This window comes from Camelina sativa, chromosome 5 (assembly GCF_000633955.1).
Source record: "Camelina sativa cultivar DH55 chromosome 5, Cs, whole genome shotgun sequence".
Classification (NCBI taxonomy): Eukaryota; Viridiplantae; Streptophyta; class Magnoliopsida; order Brassicales; family Brassicaceae; genus Camelina; species Camelina sativa.
Genome location: NC_025689.1, coordinates 7,395,466 through 7,407,380, shown reverse-complemented (window position 1 = coordinate 7,407,380; position 11,915 = coordinate 7,395,466). Strand labels below are relative to the sequence as shown.

Below are 11,915 nucleotides of genomic sequence, written 5' to 3'. Positions count from 1 at the left end.
AAGGTGAGCAAGAAGTCTCGTGGGTCGACCGTTCCATCGTAATGGCCCAACCTTGGCTTGACCGCTCGTTTGACCGCTGTTGTAGCGAGTCGTCGGGAGAATGGAGTTCGCTGTGTTGCCTCGAGCATGAGTCCGACTTCGGGTGCCTTATCCGTCGCTTTCTGGATCATTGCGGCCATTTCTTTCATTTGTTGTTTCATTGCTATTAGCTCGACATCCTTCGTTCGATCTGCCACTTCGGTACCCTGCTCGGCAAGGCGTTGGACGGGATTACGCTCTGATCCGCCGGTCTGCACGTACGGCCCTGGCGTTGTCCTTGTTGAGGTGAAGTTCCTTGGGGTGAGCCGAGCGTTGTGGAGATGATTGATTTCATCTTGCGAATTGAGCTGCGCCGCAGTGAGCGCATCCAAACGGTTGTTTGTTCGCTCTTCCTGCTGGTCGAGGCGCGTTAAGATTCCTCGGAAAAGCTCGTCTATGCTAGAGACGGGCTGGTTGTTGAGCAGAGAGAGTTGTGTCGGCGCCTGTGGTGCCTCTGCGGTCGCTGGGGTCGTCAAATTTGTAGCTATGACGAACGTTTCTGGGCTTTCTACCGTCACAACTTTCCTTGGAGCGTCTGGCGTGGGAAGGACTATCTGCTCTGCTTGATCCGTCGCCGGGGTGACTGTTCCCCCCGACGAGCTTGCGTCTTTGCTTCTTTCCTTGTCAACTATCGTCATCTCGTTTAGTTGGTGTAGGTCCGTTCTTCAATTTTTCAGAAAACTTTGACTTGTCGTCCCCCTTCCTGGCGCGCCAAATTGTTGATGTCCCTTTTGGTCACAATTAGAATATTTAGTTCGGTCAAGGGAGGGTCGAAGTTCTCTTTATTATATCGGTGCCGAGGCACTAAAGGACGGGTTACAACACAATGTAAACGAGTTACAAACAAAGTAATCGACGGGCTGTTAGTTCGTCGATTCTCCGAGCTATAGGCTTGAAAACGTTGACTCTTTCTTGAACGAGCTGAGTTCTGACTTTTGCTGTACGAATCCTGCTCCCTTTTTCTCGATCCCTTTTTTCTTCAGGCCGTACGTCCGTATTTATAGGGAATCGTGTCGGTTCGTCTAGGAAAAATACCATAATACCCTCTTCTCTTGAAAGGGATATTTTGGGCTTTTTCCTGGGCCGGGCCCTTTTGTTGGGGTTGGATCCACCCCTAACATCGAGCAAATATATTTGGCTTTATTTATCGAATTCAACGATTCCTTGGAACTTTTGTTGGTTTCTGTCATCATAATTTTTATATGGGAGCTACCTTAATCTGCAATACAAAATTATCTTTTTGATAAGTCTCTTTCTTTATTCTCCCACTAGGTAAGAGAGACAAGAAGAGGATTGTGTGCGAAGGTGGAGTTATTTATAGTCACTGTCTGAAATGGGTCCGCTTAGATGATGCCTAATTCTAGAATGATATATTTTTCTATTTGTGGTACCACTTTCTGATAATGTAAAACAAAAAAAAGCTTTGAAACACTAGAGGGTTTATATGATATATATAGCACAAGAAGCTTATAGAATTTGTTGACATCTGTTCATGTCTGCAATTACATTTTAAGGGCTCATAATAGGTGTGAGTTTAGTTCTGATCATTAGTTTTATTTATTTATTTCTATGTGTGTAAGAGCATATAGTTCAAATTGTAACACTTTCACGCAAAGTCAGGAAGCATACTAACTACTAAGCTTGTCAATATTTTTCTGGTTTTATTTTCAGGAATGATGACTTATGATGATGGCTTAGAAACTTGCATCATCAACAATCAATCTTTAGTAGAAGAAGAAGAAGAAAGTGGAACAAGCCGCGGTGGTGAGTGCCCGACTGTTTCATTAGATGATGATGCATTTTCAAGCTGTTCATCAAGCAGAGATGTGTCCGAGTCATTTTCATCAAAATCGTTACCTAGGAAGACTAGTTCTGATGACTGGGACTTTGAGAGGAGTCCTAAACACTTGTATGGTAAGGAGAAACCTGGTTATGCACTCTGCTGTTCTGATGTTGTAGCCATGAAGGAGAAATTTGCAAAGCTATTGCTTGGTGAAGATGTCACGGGAGGATGCAACGGTGTGCAGACTGCTTTGGCTTTATCAAACGCTATAACACATCTTTCCAGTATGTTTTTAAGTCTACAAAAGTGAATAATGGTATTTGAATGCATCATTTGATACATTTTGGTTAATCATTACTTGGATATACATGCAGCCTCAATCTTTGGCGAGCTATGGAAGTTGGAGCCTTTGTCAGAAGACAAAAAGCAGAGATGGGGAAGAGAAATGGATTGGTTACTCTCTCCAACTAACTACATGATTGAGCTAGTTCCATCTAAGCAAGATGGTGAAAACGGAAGATCACTTGAGGTTTGTAAGTGTAATTACTAATTTGTTTTGTTTTATGAATCATATATACTCCACATTTCACTAAACAGGTTTAATGTTTGATCAGATTATGACTCCAAAAGCCCGTCCAGACATTCATATGAATCTCCCAGCTCTCCGGAAATTAGACTCCATGCTAATTGTATGTGAATGTGATTCTTCTTTTTCTTTATTTTGATATCTGCTAATACAAGAATGCGCAGGAGACACTGGAGTCTGCGGTAAACACAGAGTTTTGGTATTCTGAAGTAGGTCGTAAGGCAGAGGGAAAGAACAAGATTACAAGAGAGAGCAAACGATGGTGGCTTCCGTCGCCTAAGGTTCCCATACCGGGGATCTCTAGTTCAGGAAGAAAAAAACTGGTTGAGAAAGGCAATGTTGTTTATCAAATCTTCAAAGCTGCTAAATCAATAAACCAGAACGTGCTTCTTGAAATGCCAGTACCTACCATTATCAAGGATGCATTACACAAGGTATGCTTAGCTTTCTTCAAATACATGCATAATTCCATAAGCTGCCATGTAAAGAGTTAGTAATGTATCTTGTTTAATTTCTAATGGTTTTTTTTACAGTCTGGAAAGACAAGCCTTGGAGATGATTTGTACAAGATGTTGGCTTCAGAGTCTGCCTCGGTAGATGATATCTTTGTGTCTCTTAGGATTGTTACTGAGCATGCTGCTCTTGAGATAGTTAATAGGTTAGAAGCAGCTATCTACGCATGGAAAGAGAGGATTACAGAACAAGCAAGCAGTGGTAAATCACCTGTGAGAGCATCATGGTCATTAATTAAAGATTCGTTGTCTGAGATTAGTCCCATTGAGTTGCTCATAAACAGGGCAGAGATGCTTAACGATCATATTAAATCCAAATTCTCTAATCTCCCTCAGTCATTTCTTGATGCCATGCCACAAAGATTCAATATGGCAAGGTGAGGGGAGTTTTTATGAACATTGCTTCATACTTACAAAAAAATTTTGTTGCTTAAGAGCATTGCTTCATGAAGGAAAAAACTCCTCTGTTTTCAGGATATTGGCCATGCAATTCTTGAGGCATATTCTCGGATTCTTGCAAACTTGGCGTTCAGGATTCTAAACAAGATTGAAGAAATCTTGCAAGAAGATGCTCTGAGCAACCCCAATTCTCCTGGCTTCAACGAACTATCAAGAATCCCATTGGCTCATAACAAAGCCAGTAATGGTACAAGGACTTCCTAAAGCCAACAGTTTGTCTCTGATATAAGAAAAGGTTTCGTAGTTCGATGCGTGCCACCTGAAGCTTCTCCTTGTTCGAAAGAGTTTCCTCGTCAATCCTGCTATCTTTAACGTGTATAAACTTTACACCATTTTGAAATCAGCAGGCATTTTGTTCATAGTCTAGTCAATCCTGCTATCATGATTATACGTAGAAATTATTATATCTTGGACTTGTAGTGTACATATAATCCCACAAAAAATGCTCTTAAAATCATAAATGTCCTAACCTTCCAAGTCCCAGTGTTAAAAATGTAGATATGACTCTCCCACATCCCCACTAAACTCAAATTAAATTAGCACACTTATTGAGATATTAAAGCTAGCTAATGAAATGCATGTCACACTTTCACCTCCCCACTTACGTAGCTTTAACTCCTTACCGTTTCAAATCTTTTCACTTCCTCAATTTTGTTGTGTATAAAAGACTCTTCTCCACTTCACTCTTACCACCACAACATTTCTAAAATCAATCAACAATATGGCAACCCCAATTATTTTATGTTTCTTCATCTTCTTCTCCGTGACTCTCTCTTCATCATCGACTCACCCAAAAAACTTCACCATCGAGCTTATCCACCGTGACTCTCCCCTTTCCCCACTCTACAACCCACTAAACACTGTCACTGACCGCCTCAATGCTGCTTTCCTCCGCTCCATCTCTCGTTCCCGCCGTTTCAACCATCAGCTATCTAAAACCGATCTCCAATCTGGTTTAATCGGAGCAGACGGCGAGTTCTTCATGAGTATCACCATTGGTACTCCACCAGTGAAGGTACTCGGGATCGCTGACACAGGAAGTGACCTTACATGGATCCAATGCAAACCTTGTCAACAGTGTTACAAAGAAAACGGTCAAATCTTCGACAAGAAGAAATCCTCTACGTACAAAAACGAGCCTTGTGACTCACGTAACTGTCACGCTTTGTCGACTAGTGAACGTGGATGCGACGAATCCGAAAATGTTTGCAAGTACCGTTACTCATACGGAGACCAGTCATTCAGCAAAGGAGACGTTGCCACAGAAACCATCTCTATTGATTCTGCTTCAGGGTCCCCTGTTTCTTTCCCCGGTACTGTTTTCGGTTGCGGTTACAATAACGGTGGTACCTTCGACGAGACTGGTTCTGGGATCATCGGTCTAGGTGGCGGTCAGTTATCACTTATCTCCCAGCTCAGTTCGTCTATTTCGAAGAAATTCTCTTATTGCTTGTCACATAAGGCATCTACCACGAATGGTACAAGCGTCATAAACCTAGGTGCCAACTCGGTTCCTTCAAGTCTGAGCAAAGACAACGGCGTGGTATCAACTCCGTTGGTCGATAAAGAGCCTCTTACTTACTACTACTTGACGCTAGAAGCCATCTCCGTCGGGAAGAAAAAGATTCCGTACACCGGAAGCACGTATAACCCAAACGACGACGTCGGAATATTCTCGGAGACGTCGGGAAACATCATCATCGACTCTGGAACGACGCTGACACTCCTAGACTCCGGCTTCTTTGACAAATTTGGCGCGGCCGTGGAGGAATCAGTGACCGGAGCCAAGCGCTTGAGTGATCCACAGGGGGGTTTGTCACACTGTTTCAAATCCGGAAGTGGAGAGATCGGGTTGCCGGAGATAACGGTGCACTTCACGGGAGCCGATGTGAAGTTGAGTCCAATCAACGCGTTCGTGAAAGTGAGTGAAGATATGGTTTGTCTTAGCATGATTCCTACCACCGACGTTGCCATCTACGGGAACTTTGCTCAGATGGATTTTCTCGTTGGGTATGACTTGGAGACGAGGACTGTCTCGTTTCAACGCATGGATTGCTCTGCCAAATTGTGATTTGTCGTTTCGAGTATTATCCTACCGATATGTATTGTGGAGTTATAAAATCAGAACCTAAGTTTTAAGGTGATGTCCTCGCTAGTATAAATAAATAGCACCTTTTCTATATTGATCTAATCTCCTTGATATCTAAAAGTACAACAGTGGAGAAAAAGCAAACAAAAAAGCCTCTACATATTGATATAACAGAGAAATTATTGACAACAGTGGATGGTCATTTACATTTCAATTTCATGTTCAGATCAATTGGGGTTTCACCAATCACGGAAACATTCTAACAATTCAAAGCCAAAAAAAAAAAATACAAAAAGAAGAGAAAAGAGGTACCGAAAATGAATGGCTTGAATTTTGTAGTGTAAAACTGGAACTGAAATAAGAAGGCACAGAGTCTTTGTGAATGTGAGATCATTCGGAGCTGGAATCGTAGAAGTCACTGGGGCAAGGAGTCATAACTTCGGATTCAAGTAACTGGACGACTCTGTGCATTGTTGGCCGCTCATCTGGACTTGAAGACACACACTGCGTTGCTATTGACAGAAGAGCATCGAGACTCTCTCTCTCCACTCCTTCACAGCTTAGATCAACAATCTCCTTTGCCCGGTTTTCGCTGATTAAGAAGTTTAGCTGCAAGATTATAGAAAAACGAAATTAAAGCGTTTACTAGTCAAATATTATTATACAAAGCTGGCCCTCGTTATGCTTACCCAACCAACAATGTTAAAGCCTTTCTCGATGAAGGAGGCATCCGTGGGAAGTTTACCACTCAAGACTTCAAGAACCAAAACCCCGAAACTGTAAACGTCGGTTTTCTCAGTCGCTCTACCGCTTTGCATATATTCTGCAACCAACACTCATCATGATTTCACGGATTTAGGTCCTAGGACAGAGAGTAACTAACAACAATTAAAGAGCATTGTTAATACTGTGCAATTGAGTACCTGGAGCCAAGTAACCGAACGTGCCTGCAACAATGGTTGTTATATGAGATTCTTCGTCCTCTAACAACTTGGCAAGCCCAAAGTCTGATACCCGAGCCTCAAGATTTCCATCAAGTAAAATGTTGCTCGATTTTATATCACGGTGTATAATCCTCGGAGAACAATCATGATGCAAGTATGCCAACCCTTTTGCCGCTCCTATTATGATATTTACTCGCGAATCCCAATCCAGTTGCTCGCCTCTCTCTACACATTCAAAGATTTCACTCAATAGAATCATAATTCTCAGTTAAGGAAACCCGTAGATATGAAGTTGAGGATTTACTATGTAGAGCTTCATCAAGGCTACCACCAGGAAGGTAATCATATAGCAGAAGCTTTGATGTGGGTGAATTGCAGTATCCACGTAGATTCACAAGGTAACGATGTTTGATGCTTCCTAGAATCTCAAGCTCCCTTTCAAAAAACCGATCAAAACCTTCATTTAACTTTACAATTCTTTTTAGCGCAAAAACATTGCCATCATCCATCGATAGCTTGTACACTGTTCCAAAGCCTCCACAGCCTATTATGTGCTCTTCATTAAGAGTTTCCAGTTTCTTGATAATGTCTTTGGAAGCGTAGGGCAAATCTCCATGGAACATCACTATAGACGCACCTGGATAGGTAAAATCGTCTCTCATGATTGTCAAGTTTTGACAGAAATAATTTTTTTATGGAGATTATCTACAGTAAGAGTCAGCATGGCTCACCTCCACCGACTTCTATCGCAAGGCTTTGACTCTCAACTCTACCAAGCTTTTTATAGAGAAAGCATCCCCAGAAACACATGAGCGCCACTAGGAGCAGCCCACCCACAGTTGCTGAAGCACTTATAAGCAGCCTTTTAGGGTTATTACCTCCTTGGCCTATAATAAGGGAGAAACCAAAAAGGAAACTCATTTCATGCCAAATAATGTACTACAAATTTTTCAAAAACTAAGCTATATATAATCCATACATTCTGACCAAAAAATTGATGAAGACACAGTTGCTATACCTGTTGGAGACCCGGTAGCTGTAGAATTTCCAGTGTCATTGCACACAACATCGATTTGTTTTCCACACAATTTAAGATTTCCGCTGAAGCTGCAAGAGTGATGCAATAGTTTTAAACTTGGTTTTTTTTTAACTGGTGCAAAGCTAGCAACAGGGTGCTATTGTGCATAACGTCACAAAAACTTATAACTGCTTTGCCCAATCAACCGTAGAAAGACTTATTAACCTACATTTACAAAAAACTGGTTGGGGAAAGGGGTAAAGATGAATTATACTTACGAGTCCCTCGAAAGTCGAGCGAGTAGGCCATCAGAAGGTATTTGTCCCACCAGGAAATTGTTCGAGACATTGCTTCAAAATAAGATCAACATAGTTAGCAACATTGAGACTCAAATATACACAAGACTGCAACATAAAACACACAAAATAGAGATTAGCAACTCACAATTTAGTAAGCTTTTTCAACTGCCCAAGTGAAGCAGGGATAGCTCCCTTGATGCTGTTGCTTGAGATGTCCCTTTATGAATGAGAGTCAAGTATCAACTTAGTAGTTCAGAAGAATCTAGATGATATGCCCATTTGATATGAAAGAAGCCCTAACATAGACTTACGACTCTCATCATCATATTTTTGAGTTTTACACCCAGCAAATAGAACACAATACGTGTGTTGGATATATGTTATGTCAAATTCCCTGTAGCTTTTAAGGTTCAACATGACCTAGAGAAATATATATGTTTGAAAAACATTATGCTGCATCGGAGGTCAGAAGATCCTCTTATGGTTCACTATCTAGTTATAGAGGATATTAAATAGTGAGAGTAGCTAGCCGAACAACAAATAACAGATCCTACAGAGGCTAGGAAAACAAATCCACTTGGAGGAAGGAGGAGATAAATCACGTACAGGTTTTTCAGCCCGGAAAGGTTTCCTAATTCACTTGGGATTGTCCCACCAATGTAATTATTCTGCAAGTATCTGCAAGGAACAAAGGGCCAATAAAAAGATAGCAACGATTCTTGTAAACTAGCTAAACTTTTGACTTTAAAACCATTGATTTATCATCACTCACTAGACACATCAATATTATGCACCAACTATATAGAAGCAAACGTAGAAAAACATTAGCAATTGTCAGAAAAATGTTGTAAACTCGGAAAAAGATAACGCAAAATTTGACCAGGAATGAAGTGTAAATACTAATCAGCATATGTATCTAGGAAAACACTTACATTCCCTCTAATGACGTGCAATTTCCCAATGCGGCAGGTATTGGGTCATATAAAAAATTGTTGTGAAGCATTCTGCGTTGACATGGGAATACACATATATTGAGCAGTAGAACGTATGCTAGACAGGAATAAAATTAATTTAAGGTTAGGAGAACCTACAAAAGCCTTAACTGATCCAGCTTTCCAAGCTCAGGGGGTAAAGGTCCCCTTAATTTGTGATGAGTAAGACTCCTGTCGAAAAATACCTCAGGAACCGACAAAAGATGCAGCAAATACTGAAGAAAATAAAGAATTTAAACTAAAGAAAGTTCAAACTTACAAGGCTATAACTCTTTTTGATTGCGCATCACAGGTCACTCCCTTCCAGTTACATGGATCAGGATCCTCTGGTCTCCACTGGCCAATGACACCATCAGAACCCAAAACTCCATTTCTAAAACTCAAAAGCGCTTCACCTGGAGAAAAAAGGATTTAAGCCCTTCAGCATTGTGGCGGGAGTGACAAAATATGGAAGATTTTAGGGAGACAGATCACTGTACCATCGGGACTAATCGCTTCATTTTCATTGGTTAGTGCACAAAGCAGTGAGATCAAAAGAAGCCATGAGCAGCAACGCTTCATCAGACAGATGCCCATTATGGCACCGTTCAAGCATAATATAGTTACTGCCGATCATTGAAAGAACAGCCTCCAGAATGTAACATCCGTATCATGTACTCAGCTGCTCCGTGACACCCTTTTTTTATCTTCAAGAAACAAAAACAAACTCCTGAAGATAAAGAAAGTAATGTCATTAGATTGTTTAACAAAAACAGCAGACCCCTCATTTGAATCTCTATCAAGACAAATAATTTGTATGAAGCAACACTGAACTATGAGCTTCCAGATTTCAAAATACCCACCAAGTCTACAAATCCAAAGATATCGATCTTACCTAGAACTCTATGAATTCAATAACAATTTGCATAACAGGAAGTAAACAAATGCACTTAGAAAACTGGAACCAGACCCTCAACTCAATCTTACAAGAATACACCTCGTGTACATTTAGCCAAAACCAAACTACCAAATCCCCAATTACAAATCAAGCGTTCCATTACATCGATGCATAGCCTTTGCATGGTCTCATTTACAATTACATCACACAGAACAGTTAGATTGTCTAAAAAAGGATCAAATCCACCTCCAAATTTGCAAAATCGGAAATCGAAATTGAAAATCTTTCCCAATAAACCCCAACTCATTCTTTAAACGAGGACCTCGGGCAGCTAAATTTAAAACTGAAAAATCACGAAATTAGGAAGGCACCATGGCAATCACAGCACAAGAAGAGCTAAAGAGTAAAAAAAAAAAACATTCAATAATCTGAAAAAAAAAACGAAATCGAAAACGATTCGCCGGTTTAAATCAGACCAAAATCTCACTTTTCCCCATCCCCTAAAGAGAAATGAAAAGGAATTGGGAATTACACGAACCTCAAAATGGATCCGCGAGGAGGAAGATGAAGAATAAGAATAGGACAGAGGAAGAAGACGCAATTGAGCTGTAAAGCAAAAAAGTCTTAAACTTTTTTTTTTTGTTGGGTGTGTGATTTTATGAGAGAGAGTGAAGAGAGAGAAAGTAGAGTACTCTGTGAAGTAAACTCAACACACACCAAAAAAAAAGATGAGATACTTTGGAGAAAGGAATCGGGGCTTGGTTACTTACGAGTTTACGACCAATGAGAGAGGAGAAGTGCTGATCACACGTGCCGATCTTGACTTCCCGCACGTGTCGACCGACGCAAATATGATTAAATGCTAGGAACGGGACAAGGGCTTTTGTGTTGGGTTTAGTTAAACATCGTTATGGGCCTAATTAAGCCCATAATTGATTTCCAAGCGTACTATGTACTATTCACCTAATGAAACAAGTGTACCATTGATTGATAATCATTCATTCATTTGCTTAATTGCTTTCATAATAGAAGTGGACATCTAGTATATTAAGAAAATGATTAGATTTTTTTTATGGGTAACACTTTTAGTGTGATGATATATTTTATACAAGACATGTCATTAGATTTTTATGAAGTAACCAGAAGAATTGTAGAGAAAGGAACGTTGGAGAGAATGTTTGTTGCTTTTGTATTTGAAAGGGTCATCAGATCATGATGGCTTAAATTTGAGCTGTTGTTTCATGTGCTAGCCCATTGAAAAAGATATCTGGGGATGGAGAGTTCGATCACGTTAGACATGAGGATGGAGTTGGAAAAGGTGTGTGCTGGTGTGGCTTATGGAACCCATAAATATTATTATACATCTCTACTAATCAATCAAAAATAACAAAGTTTATTTTTGAGCATTTATACTTTGAATTGGAAAAATATTATCAATATATTAAATTTTAAGGAAAAATCAAATTATTGCTTAAAATATTAAGATAATAATAAATAACAGTTGATTATAATTAGTATTTAATATCATAAAATAAATAACACATGATTTAAGTACCAATTTTAAGATCAATAATTCAATAACTTATAATTTACTTTTTCAAAAAATTAAAATCTACAAACTAATCAATTCATATTAGTTTATGTGTCTAATCAGTAATCACTAATGGTTCTTTGTTTGTATTTTAAAGGAGAAAAGATTAGCCATTGATAAAAATAACCATATATTTTTTTTTAAATTTAAAACAAGTTATTATATGTAGATTTAATTTAATTTCTCTTTTTTTTTACATCAATTTTTATTTATTTCTTAGATACAGGTTATTAATGTAAATACATGTATACAACAACAATAGGAAAATATTGTTTTTTTTTGTTTTACTAAAAAAGCTAAAAGCCTAAAACAGTTTGAAAATGCATAACTCTGGTCTCAAGCCTCAACACGTGTCAAAAGAGAAACAAAAACGCTCGTTATAAAATTTGAAATAATAGCGCGTGGAGACACTTGCGCGTGAAGGGTTTCAACACCAAAAAAAAGGAAAATTACACCACCGATTTAAACGTAGAAACCAAAATTCCCCCACTCTCTCTCTCTGATTACGCTCCACCCTACTCTTCTTTTGTCTTTCTCTCTCTCTCTCTCTTGCCGGCACAACGAAGAATTTTTTTTGAAAAGAGAGAGAAAGTTTCAAGAGACCACCGTACGAAGAAAAAAAAAAAAACTTGGGTTGTTATAGATCGATAAGATCGATAGCGTCGGAGATTTAGGTTCGCTGAGAAA

The 11,915-nt window shown here is 39.5% G+C and overlaps 2 protein-coding genes and 1 pseudogene across 2 annotated transcripts; 2 read left to right on the top strand and 1 right to left on the bottom strand.

Moving 5' to 3' along the window:
- On the top strand, positions 1,507–3,817 carry LOC104785986 (annotated as a pseudogene).
- On the top strand, positions 4,051–5,489 carry LOC104788981 (probable aspartic protease At2g35615). Its single transcript, XM_010514736.2, has one exon. It carries the CDS (start codon positions 4,140–4,142, stop codon positions 5,487–5,489), a length of 1,350 nt encoding a protein of 449 aa, XP_010513038.1. The 5' UTR covers positions 4,051–4,139.
- LOC104785985 (LRR receptor-like serine/threonine-protein kinase FEI 2) lies at positions 5,645–10,365 on the bottom strand. Its single transcript, XM_010511287.1, has 14 exons — positions 10,176–10,365; positions 9,240–9,469; positions 9,020–9,155; positions 8,860–8,931; positions 8,701–8,772; positions 8,375–8,446; positions 7,914–7,985; positions 7,748–7,819; positions 7,470–7,558; positions 7,183–7,338; positions 6,756–7,088; positions 6,431–6,676; positions 6,197–6,330; positions 5,645–6,116 (listed from the first exon to the last, which is right to left on the bottom strand). Exons 2-14 carry the CDS (start codon positions 9,334–9,336, stop codon positions 5,898–5,900), a joined length of 1,770 nt encoding a protein of 589 aa, XP_010509589.1. The 5' UTR covers positions 9,337–9,469; positions 10,176–10,365; the 3' UTR covers positions 5,645–5,897.